At 45.2% G+C, this 11,896-nt stretch overlaps 1 protein-coding gene across 6 annotated transcripts in view; it reads left to right on the forward strand.

Annotated features, from left to right (window-relative positions):
• Window positions 1-11,076, forward strand: part of mymx (myomixer) — a 42,143-nt gene extending 31,067 nt beyond the window's left edge. For 5 of the 6 annotated variants that reach the window (XM_076286046.1, XM_076286051.1, XM_076286047.1 and 2 more), the window contains 10 exons: window positions 2,494-4,656; window positions 4,868-4,975; window positions 5,192-5,269; window positions 5,729-5,815; window positions 5,972-6,063; window positions 6,410-6,495; window positions 6,611-6,680; window positions 6,792-7,000; window positions 7,442-7,558; window positions 9,367-11,076. In XM_076286046.1, the coding sequence (XP_076142161.1) occupies window positions 2,494-4,656; window positions 4,868-4,975; window positions 5,192-5,269; window positions 5,729-5,815; window positions 5,972-6,063; window positions 6,410-6,495; window positions 6,611-6,680; window positions 6,792-7,000; window positions 7,442-7,558; window positions 9,367-9,617 (3,261 nt within the window). In that variant the 3' untranslated portion in view covers window positions 9,618-11,076. The remainder of the gene's footprint in view (window positions 1-2,493; window positions 4,657-4,867; window positions 4,976-5,191; window positions 5,270-5,728; window positions 5,816-5,971; window positions 6,064-6,409; window positions 6,496-6,610; window positions 6,681-6,791; window positions 7,001-7,441; window positions 7,559-9,366) is intronic. The other variant, XM_076286048.1, reaches the window with a different exon arrangement.
• The last annotated feature ends 820 nt before the right edge of the window (window positions 11,077-11,896 follow it).

Here is an 11,896-nt window from a genome sequence, read left to right on the forward strand (position 1 = left end):
TGCATACAAGCGTGTGTCCATGCATGGGAATTTGGCGTGCAAAGGCAGTAGCATGCCTTAATAATGTGCAAGCCACTGGAAGCAGATCTGTTGTGTTGGGTCCAGTTTGCTGTTCTCAAACTCATTTTCATTTCTCACATCCATGAACCCATAAAAATGTTGTGTGACTGACTGAAGTGTTATAGTTTAGAAGTTTCCTTAAATCTGTGCAAGCAAGTCATTTCAGAGGGACAGCACAGGATCTTTCTTATGTGCCTGACATTTTTGTTTTTAAATCACTATGCCATCCTTCACATGTGACGTTAGATTCATAGGCAGCTAAAGACAGACAAGACTACCTCACTATTTAGAATGGACCCGTGAAGTAAACTGACGTTGGTCTGCAAACATTACCTCTAACTAAGTCAGCATGTGTGCCTGCACTTCTGAAGGGCAGACTCAAAAAGATGGGCAATGATGTCATTTGGTTTTGAAGATGAATTGGTTTTGTTCATGCGTTAATTCGTTCCCTGGAGTCACAACAAAGGGAGCACGGGAGGGTTTGACGGGGAGGGATGGAGAGTGTGTTTAGACGGATGGAAAACAGGTTCAAGCAGGTAATGAAATGACGAGCGAAGCCAGAGAGCTTTGGCCGACTCCGTAGCACGTCGGGCAGGCCGACCTGTTGGTAGTATGGGAAGCATTAAGTTACCAAACCCAAGATTCACCTCCAAGGCAAACACTCGACTTCATTTCAAAGACTCAAATTATTTACCAAGCCATGCTTTTTTGAAAAAGAGAGTAATTGCTGCACAAACAAAATTGGGGTATATTTTGGAACCAGCACAAGAAGACACCCTTTTCAAAGTATTTTCACAGGGTTTCATGCTCTTATGATATCGTGTGCGTATGACATGTTAGCTCTGATGACGGATGGAAATTGGTTTAGAATTTGAACAGTGACTATATGTCACGTAATCCAGTAGTATCAGATTCTCAAGTTTTTGACCATTTTTATGCCCAAGGGAGAATTAAGTGTTAGACAGCTTTTAGAGACCAACCCTGAATTTGGGCTCATGTGAAGTATCACTGACACCCTGTCACCTCCCCTGCCCGGAGAGCATTTTGATATCTGTCATCAAGGCCGGTAGATTGCGAGAGCCTCTGAACTTGGCAAATATTTATGTTAAAATTCACTGCTTACAGCAGTAACAGATGAAACCCAGGAGAACCCCAGGCTTTAAATGGCGGCAAAGTCAACTGAATCCTTTCAGAAAGAGCGATTTGTCAAACAGGGAGTTACAAAGGCCAGTGCTGCTCACATGTCTTTTCTTAGACATTAGTTATGTAAACAGTGTAACTGTATTTCAGGGAGGGTTCGACACAGAGAACTCTGTGCACGGGCAGAAATGGGCAGATCTTTCAGGGGGATTTTGGATGGAGAGAAAAGGGGGGGGGGACAGATTGAGACGTAGAGAGAAAAAATGATGGAGGGAGCGAATGAAGGCAGAGACATTGAGGGGAGCGGAGAGGATGGACATAGGCCGCGAGGGGAGTTTTGAGCGGTTATGTAAGCGCTCTCCTCAGACCTGACGTCAATTCGATGAAGTCAGTGATAGCACAGTGTGGTGAGCTGTGACCTAACCCTTCACTTCCCAGTGCAAACCCAGCTTTTCAGGCTAGCTCCCAGCAGGAGATGACGGGGAGGCGGAGGAATGGGTGGTGAACTTTCTAGAAGCTCGCAGATCTGTGTTGTGTGATTTATGGCGCAGAGCTACTAGGGTAACCAGATTAGTCACAGAGGTTAAAGGTCTAGCCATTACAGCTGTGAATGACGACATGTTTGAGTAGCACATGATTTTGATTAAGTCCTACAAACCCAAAATGAAAAAAAAGGCAATCGCAACAATGTTCTTTTGTCTCCCCTGCCCCTCTTTGATGCCTTCGCTAATGGAAACAGCTACAGTGTTGCGCTCCCAATCACTGCAGATGTATTGGCTGTAGTCGTTCGGTAGTCGAATGCTGAGTTCTCTCACCCATGTGTGTCTAATTGTCTCTGTCACTTCAGTCGGGTGTCATCATCATCATCCATCAGTAACCGCTGTGAAATAAAATTGTGTCTGTTCTGCTCGCCGAGGAATGCGCGCCAGTGTGCGAGCATGAGGCTTTCTGGATAACATCATGAGTCAGTCCAATGTAAACTTGACAAGCGCTGCATTTTCAGCTGCGAGGCCCGAGCTCATAGACCTGCCTAAGCGTTATGTAACATGTGACACAAAGCTCTTTTGTGCTCGTTCAACCTCATCGGCCCTGCATAACTGTCATGATGACTCATGATTGGGCACTAATAAAACGAAGGCCGCTCGCCGACAGGCTTTTGTGCTCTTCCAGCCAGGTGTCATATAATGCTTACGCATGAAAGCGTCATCTAAAAAGGCCTGAGTGGTGGAGCACTGTCTTGGCCGTCACAATTGTTAACCCGTGTCTTTCTCTTCTCGTTTCTGTTTTTTTTAGGTAAGTACATTCTTGCATGTTAAGGACAACACTGCCACAGGCCCTGTATATGAGAGCATGTCACTGCCCAGACTCAGCAGCACAAGAGCCCAGGCTTCGGTCTCCTCCTCCTACCACTCCACCTCCACCTCCACCTCCACCTCCTCCAGCACGTCCCCGGCGGTCAGCGCCACCTCTGACGGCCACGCGCCTCAGGTGAGCAGCGTCTCCTTTCACACGCTCCCCAGGGGCACGTCCAGCCACAGCACGACCGTCACGAGCACCGCTAGCTCCACCGCGGTCACAGCCTCCATCTTCAGCAGTCTCAAGAGGCGAAGCAAGAAGAGGAAGAAGAAGAGAGACGCTCGGAGGCACACCATCCAGAGGATCATGGGGGTGGAGCAGCAGGCGGAAGGGGAAGAGGACCCTCCGCAGCAGCAGGAGTCGGCGGAGCAGGAGGCGATCGTCTACGACACACGCACGTGGCCCCTGAAGGAGAGGAGGAAGAGGAAGAACGCGGGGAAGTCTGCCGCCGTGGTCGCCGTCGAGAAGCCCGAGCTCACAGACTACGTGAAGAACCCGCTACTGAGCGACATTGACGCAGAATGCTCCGGGGAGCTCCGATCAGTCAGACCCGTCAGCCAAGGTCCCCATACAACCAATATATCCTCAGTCCCTGGAAACCGCGTAAAGGGCCACTGCAGATTCCTCTCCTTGGGATCCGTCCTGAGCTTCGAACTCCCCAAGGACGTGGGCCTCATACCCTGCATACCGGACGTCATCACCATCGCACCCCCAGAGTCCCGCCGGACAGACCCCAAAAACCAGGAGCACTGCGCGGGCAGGTCAGTGGCACTGAGCACCTTCAAACTGGCCCGCTCGCCGCCCACTCGCAAAGAAGGGGAGCCCAGCCTTAGTCCCCAGGCTGAAGCTATTATTCAAATTCAACTTCCAGGGAATCAGGAGGACTACCCAGAGGCTGCTGATGGTGCTGACGAAGACTTTCCTCCTCCTCCATCCCCTGTCGCTGAGGACCTCTGCCGGGCGCCATCACAGGGCGACCTCACCAGCGTCCAGCTGAAAAGGCTCTCTGGGGTCAGTGGTCTGCATGAAGAGGCAGCCTTGGAATGGGACAAAATGGCCGCTGCATTGACACACAGTGAAAGCAATCCGCGTACCACCAAGAGCTCAGCCAAAGTCAGAGAGAATGAACTGCACAGCCAGCTGTCGCTCGGCGAACACGGAACACGTTCTGCGACAGAGGCCACAGCCTCCAGCACTGTCACCATGGAGACACCTCACGTATGCCCCAGTGTCCACACTTTGATAAAAGACCTGAACGGACACAAGTATCACTGGCCATCGGACTCGGCCGGCGGAAAGGAGAGCCCTGTGGCTGTGACTCAGAGCCACACGTCTCACATGGTTCTCAGCTTCAAAGCCAGCGGGAGCAGCAGTGGCAGCAGCAGGGAGGACTCGGTCGACTCGGGTCACTCCAGCTCTGGCAGCTTCAAGTTCTGCGTGGAGGCGGCCGGTCCGGAGACCCCCGACGACTCCCTTCCCAGGAGAGCCATTGGACGCGTGCGATCGGTGGAAGCGGGAGGCAGGTCTAAACCCGCCGTGGCGGCAACGACGGCGGACGACCCTGTGCACCCCGACCACCAGCAGTTCGAGGAGGAAGAGGAAGAGTTGGAGGACATCTGGAACCAAAGCAACGGCTACCGGCAGAGCGTCTGCTCGGACATCATGTATCAGGGCTATCAGGAAGAGCTGTCTAGTACGTTTCCGTGCCAGCAGAGGGCGCCATCGCCCAAGGAACAAGCCGTCATCTACAGAAAACTGGTCACTGCCTCTGCCCCCAACCTGCTGGTGGCTGAGTTCAGACTGCCTCCCTCCATCCAGGGTCTGCTAGGCTATGGAAAGGACCAGAGTCCCAAAGATGAGGCCCCAGCCCTGGGCAAGAGAGACCGTCGGTCCTGGGCTGCCTTTTCCTACCAGGACCAGTCCAGCAAGCAGGCGACTTTTGTGTTGAATGAAACGGCATCATACCCTGTCAGGTTGCCAGAGATGGAAGACCATAAATATATTTACCAGTATAAGGAGGAGGAGGAAGAGGAAGAGGAGGTGGAGAGGCAGAGAGGGGAGGAAGGAGAGGAGGTGGATGTGGACACAGGTTGTCCAAAGGTGAGGTCTAGATTGTTAACAAGCTGATGATTGAGACCTTTTTCAACTTCACTGAAGAATTCCCCTTTATGTCTGATGACTGTGTATGCACAAAATGTCCTCAAACTGAGCTTTATTATTTGTGATATTTGTGTAGTGGATGTCTAAAAAGTGTCAGTGTGTGTGTTTCATACTGTCTGGTGATGATGAAAATTCTGACCTCTGACCACAGGATCTTCTGTCGGTTCACATGGGGCTGGACGGACCCTCAGGTCAGGCCCAGCACTGCGCTGAGGATCAGGGCTACATGACGATCACAGGAGGGCGCTGTAGTGCCACGGTACGTCTTCAACTCTGACCAATCACTCATCGAACAGTCTGGTTACTTTTGTGTTGCAGGCAGTGAACAAAAAGGTTTAAACAAACAAAGATAGATACATGCTTTATATATGAAATAATGAAATCTTAAATTGATTGAGGTTTGTGGTTTTCACATGCCGGCATTGTCATTCAGCAGGCTGATTACTGAGTACTGTCTTTCATCCTCTGTGTTTAGAATGGACAGAAGCCTGAATTCCCTTCCATGGAGGGCACACTAGAGAGGAAGCACAGACTGCAGCCGGGAGGAAAGAAGGTGAGATCACCCTCTGAAATAATCATCATAGGCGCTCAGAGTCATCTGAAGTAGAACTCCTCATGACCATTAGCATCAGGTATTTAGCAGAAGTTCAACTTCTCTTGAGTCTGATTTTTACATGCATTTAGGCCATATCCCTCTTCTGTACATGTTTTGAATGTCATACAAGCACTGTTAGGCAGTGAGTAAGTGATACACAAAAGATATTTTCCTTTCTCTTTCCCCATCAGAGTGCATGGTAACAGGCTCAGACTTATTTTTTGCCATGAAGTGTATAGTGAATCACTGCTAACTAAAACCTGAAAGTTCTGATTCTTCACATGCAAGAGCACCATTGGAAGTCCATAATGTTTAACCCACTCACAAACCCACTTTATTAAGTTTACCAGAAAAGAAAAAGGTTTTGGGGTGATGTATGTTATACAGTATGTGTATCATAAGATTAAATCCTTACAGGCACCATGTCGGACCTGGAACACATACCACGCTATCCTGTACCGACAGACTCTTAGCTTCTACATAGACAGAAAGGATACATTAAGGGTAAGCAAGACAGGCTTATTAATGAATTCATTCCTTTAGCTGACTTAATTACATGCTTACTTGCCTATGTATGTACAGGAGAGACATGTACAACCAACCAATCAACCAAACAAGCCACTGATGTGATGTTTTGCTGTCTGTGATTGCATCCCACAGAGTTCAGCATCCAGCCTGCCATTAAACCTTGCAGGTGCTGAGTGTGTCCCAGTTCCAGAGTATGCCAAAAAGCCCAACTGCTTCAGCTTAAGGTAAGAGCTCTATACACAGAAAGCCTTAAAGGAGAATTCTGGCGATTTTTCACATAGACTTCTGTTTCTCAAGGTCACCGAGTACTGTCCAGCCCCCCCCCCCCCCCCCCTCCCCCCCACACACACACACACACCCACACATCGGTTCTACATAGCTCGAGTTGTTGCAGCCAACAGCTAGAGCTGTCAGTGCTACACTCTGGGGGCATGAACATGGGTGCCAGAATTCTCCTTGAAGCCATGAGGTCACGTGGATGGCACAGACTCATTCAGTGCCCTGAACATTTCCCTGGAACGTTTTATCTCCCATAGTTTTCAAATATGTAAATGGAAATTCTTCTCTCAGGTTATGTGATGGCTCCGAGTATCTACTGAGTGCTTCCTCACGCTTCATGATGAAGAAGTGGATGCTGAGAATCCATGCAAACACAGGTAGAAGAACATGCACAGCAGAAACATGTTCAATACATTGCACATGTTCAGTATTAGACCATAGATGACCAACAGTGTATGTCTGGATGTGTGTTCACATATGCTCTCCTCATAGGATCTGAAGATGCGGTCCCTTCTCTGCCCATGTTCTCCAGCTCCTCTCTACAGGATGACTCTGTGAACATGTAAGATCCCCTATGATGTGAGACAGGGAATAAGTAATCGCACATCACCCTCAGAACCAGGTGGTCTGGTCACGCAAGCATATTTAACTTCCCTGTTGACGTGCGTTTCAGGAATCGTATCCCATCCTTGGCCTGTTACTGTATAGGCAAATGTCACTGTCCGGCTCGGGATGATGTCACATCCTGCTTTCAGACAGGAGCTGGGCCTCCTCAAGAGAGTGTTCTCCTCAACAGAGATGGCCCTCGACTCCCCTTTTGGCACCAGGGAAAGGCAGTGGACATCTCCCTCAGCGGCCCAATTTCACGTGCAGGCTATGGTGGTAAGGCCTTAAGAAAATACCAAAGTATCACCTTACTATGTGTGGTGATATGAGTTTTCAATACTTAGGTGTACTAGGATTAGATCTGTATCACAATATTTTGAGGTCTGTGAACAGTTTGCAGGAAGATGTGTATTTTGTATGTTACTTACTAATTTTTGCCAAATTTGTAAAAGCACTAAATACATTAAATGGCAAACTTTTTTGTGAAAAAGCCTCTACTTGTTGTTATGATGTCCTACTTCAGGCCGATTGAGCTTCTGTTCTCTCAGAGTGAGGTGCATGATTTATCCAGTAGGTGGCAGTAGTGGACCACCAGCGTCCAAAATGTTGCCTTGTATCCCACTCTTCTCATCGTCACTTTCTCTCTCTCTCTCTCTCTCTCTCTCTCTCTCTCTTTCTCTCTCTCTCTCTGTCTCTCTCTCTCTGTCTCTCTCCCAGTAGAAGATGCCTTTGACCCACTCGGCATGGCATCTCTCTCAACTCACTCTCCCCTCAGCCATAGTCAGGACTGGCTGAGTTGCAGCAACAAGCGGCGTTCCCACTCCTTCACCTCAGGTGAGGCACCTCAATCACCTGTGACATGTCCACAGAGGCAACATATCAACCTGGAGAAAAATTTGTGTCAGTCTCTCCGTTTGTATCTTAAGAGTACATTCATCCATCCATTATCCCTGTAGATCCATTCCTGTCTTTCGGTCTATTAATCTTTGCAGCCATCTAATCATCTATCTAGATCAGTGTTTTTCAACCACTGTGCCACGTGTCCACACCAATGTCAGAGTACGACTGAAATGTCCCCACCAATATTCAGGCTGAAGTGGGGGGGGGGGAAGCGCTCACGTGCGCTACAAAGAGTTAAATACTTTCTCACTTTGCTGCGGATCATCTCGTACAGATCGTGTAATGTGCAGTAGCCTATAAGGGTAAATCGCGCTGATTTGAAGTTACCTATAATAACTACCAGTGAGCCGCAGGAGACGCTGCGCTTCAGCTTCACTTCACTACAAGGCATATGAAGTGCGTCCAAATTCATCCATTCTTCTCTGTTGAACTCCTCGAGTAGACTACTCATCACACATGTGTCACATGAAAGAGCCTTTTCTCAGCTTTTAAACGGTGCTATAGCCACTATTTGCTGTGATAAACAGTTCGCGAGAAAAATTTACTTCAAGAGATTTAATCATTATTCTCTGTGCCCATCTCCACATCCATTCGTCTCGGTGGAATATCTTAGGCCTACACACTCTTCACGCAACACATGACAACCCATATATCAGAATAAACAGCAGACCTTACCGAACACAACGGTGTAAAGCATTCCCGTGTATAGTTAGCTGTTCCAGAGTAATCCGGTTTTGAAATAAATTGTAGAAAAATTTAACATGGTCTTTCGGCTTTAAGCATTTCTTAAAACTGAGCTGTGCTTACATCGCCTAGATATCTGTAAATAGGCCTATTAGAAAATATACAGGCAGCTTATGGTTAAGAGTTGTCAATGTAGCCTTAATGATTCTTTTCACAAAATGCTAAGCATGTATTTAAGTTTCTTAAAACTGAGCTGTGCTTAAATGGGTCAATGCATGATTTCATAACAGACCAAATAGAAAATAAATGTTAAATATAGCCTACATATGTATACATATAAAATCAGATTATGTGCTACACAGTATAGATCAAGTTGGACAGTAGCACATTTTAATCATGGGTAGTTGGACAGTAGCACATTTTAATCATTTTATATCTATAGTGGCTGGTGAAAGAGTTGAGTGGCTTTTCCTTTTTTTTTTCCGGGGGAATTAGTGGGTAGTGTCCCCACCAAAGCTCAGACCAAACCTACGCCCTTGCACTCACTGGTCCAGAAAAGCAACTGTTGCATTAAAGAATTTAGAACCACATGCTCTCATTGATTGTATGATTGCACTATTTGTGGTATGCAGGCATTGTACAACGGGGGCCCCATATCCAGAATTCACAGAATCATCACATATCCAGTTCAAAACAACAATTAAATTAGATATAGTCACCTACAAATGACAGAGGGCGCTTGTTTTATTGAGCAGGTCTTGCATAGAAGCCATAATAAGGCCATCTGTGTATTATTTGAAATTTTAGGCTATGGTATGTTTATTTTTTCTTAACACAGGATGTTAGTGTGCCGTGGGACATTTTAAATGTCAAAAGTGTGCCGTGGCACAAAAAAGGTTGAAAAACACTGATCTAGATATGTATGTCTGTCTGTCAATTTAACTGTCTATGAATACAATCTTTCACACAACCGTGAGAGCTGTTCCATGCATAAAGAATTTTATGTAGCCTACAAACATGTTGCTTGTCATCATAGCTGTCCTTGTCTCTCTCCTTAGCCACATATCAGAGGATCAGACCTGTGAGACTGCCCCCTTCAGGTGGAAGCCAGGATAGCAGCTCTAACTACTCTGTGACGCTCTTCATCGGAGACCAGCCATCAATGTGCAACAACACGGAGATGCCACAGAGAGCGGTTTTTGGCAGTGGGCTGGAGCGCCCCCTAGACTTGCCTTTGAGGAACTACGCCAGCCTGCCACGGCCCCGCAACAAATCTGTCTTCAAGAAATTCTTTAGTAAGAAGGAGTGAAAGGAGTGGTGTTGCAGGAGCGCTGCTGCTCAGATCCCCTCCTTACTGACTCTTTTCATGTGCAGAGCACTGATGACTGATGAAAAATATTTGACAGAGATGTTTATTTACTTCATATTTATGCTTGACAGACATATTTGATACAGAGGGACACAATTTCCTGTTTTCTTTTGCATCATCAAGTCGTTTTATTTGCTGAGTGGGAAAAAAACTTTAAAGCAGACTTTCATTGTCGTTTTTTCACATGAATATATAGAGCAACACTTAGGAAGACCTAATCAATCAACCATCTTGACATAATGGATAATTTCATTTGTATGTATTTTTTTTTCTTGATCTTTGAGATCTCACTGGTTACTATGGTGATCAGCTGTCTCTTGGTTTGATGTATTGTGTGTTGGTGTGCATTTAGTTAGCCTTTTATTTTTCTCTCACAGATTTCTGAAAATCATAACCCAACCACCCATCTGGTATGCTCTGACATGTATGCACTGTTTCATTTTTGTTCTTCTTAAAGGCAGCGATCCCAGTTGATGGCTAGGTTTATGGTCATGGTTAATTATTTTCACTGAGACATCAGTGACAGTATTGAATGCCTGTTTAATTTTGCAATCTCTTTAGATCACAAGTATACTTTGGTTAGCATGGTTAGCCCTGTAAGCTGCGTTCTTCTCTCTTACTAACTAATAACTAGGTTAACTACCATGGTTAAACCCATTAGCAAATCAAAATTTAGTTCAGAAGGTGTTTAATTTCTTTCACAGTCATTACAGCTTCCTGGGTTCCCACTGTCATGGAAAACCTGGAAGAGTCATGGAATTGTAAAATCCCATTTTCCAGGACTGGTGAAATCATAGAATTCAGTAAATTCATTGAGTGGTAAAGTCATGAAATTTCATTTGGTCATTCCAGAGACGTGGAAATGGCGTACATGCCTCAGAATTCAATCGTTTTTTTTTTCATAGATATGGTGGGGGGAAAACATAGAAAACATTTTATCCAATCTCATTGTTCAAGTCAGATTTCATAATTAGCCCCAACCTATGGCGTAAAGTAGGCAATTTTGTACTTATAGGCCGTGGAAAGTCATGGAAATTTCAGTTAAGGTCTTTGGAAGTCATGGAAAGGTATTGAAATTTTGTCAGAGAAAATGGGTGGGAACCTTGAGCTTCAGCCATATCTCTGTTGTATCTTTTGTTTTAACAAAACACTATCACTTTTGTGAACATGCTTCAGCTAAATGTTAGTGGTAGAGTTGGAGTTGGTTGGAGGGAGAGTTGGTTTTATGATGAACACAAAGGAACAATACAGGAAGCCTTGTATGCCACTCAGACTGTCGTCTTCTTTTCATTTGAATTATTACAACAGTTTGATACTGTTTGTGTTTGTTTTGATATTGTTAACTCTGAGAACTGTCACTGCACAACTAATATTTGTAATAAATAGATATTTTGGTTGAGAGCTGTATTTTCTTTTGATATCTTCCAGTTAAACTGGCAATTGGAAATGTAGGCCATTTATTCCATTTCCAGAAAGCATAAGAGTCAACTACATATTCAATATGTCATTTTTTTTCTTATAATAACCATATCTAGCATGGTTCAACTGTGGGTGTTAATGTTTGTTTTTTCAAAGGGTGCTTTGTGTGTGTGTGTTTGTAAACAAGTCTCAAGTATTTTCTTACTGAGACAAAAAACTGCTACTAAATGAGACGCTGTGGATGTCTGATGCCTGCAGCGCTTGGCCAAGGCACTCGGTGGCCCCTGGGCTGACGGGAAAGACTTCACACAGATGGGATTTCAAAGGCCCTGATTGAATTTCTATTGTCTTAAAAAAAACAAGAGAGAAATAGATGAGGCTTTATGAGGACTATCTGGTAGAAGATTAAAAGAGAATGGAGCCCATAAACCAAATTCCAAATCCACACTGCTCATTAGGCATATCTGCATATAGTGACTGAAATGAGCTGATCCTCTGATCCCCAGAGATTTTCAGACAAAGGGATAGGGGCATACCAAATGTTTTTATTGTATGTACAACACTTTAAATTGGCTGGTGCCTTAGTGACAATATATAAAATGTTGTACTATATACTATATATTGTACTATATATGTGTATTGTTGTACTATATATATATCTTGCTGCTTTTCCCCCAACAGATCTTCTTTTGTTCAGGAATGTATCTAGATATAAAATGGAAGTCTGTGTATGCAGTAAATATAGTATTACAATATGTTGTACAAAGTATGAATATATATATATATATATATATATATAT

The sequence above is a fragment of the Alosa pseudoharengus genome, unplaced genomic scaffold (assembly GCF_046254945.1).
Source record: "Alosa pseudoharengus isolate Yale_2024_CS ecotype anadromous, Long Island Sound unplaced genomic scaffold, YU_APseudo_1.1 YU_APseudo_1.1_scf_15, whole genome shotgun sequence".
Taxonomy (NCBI): Eukaryota; Metazoa; Chordata; class Actinopteri; order Clupeiformes; family Clupeidae; genus Alosa; species Alosa pseudoharengus.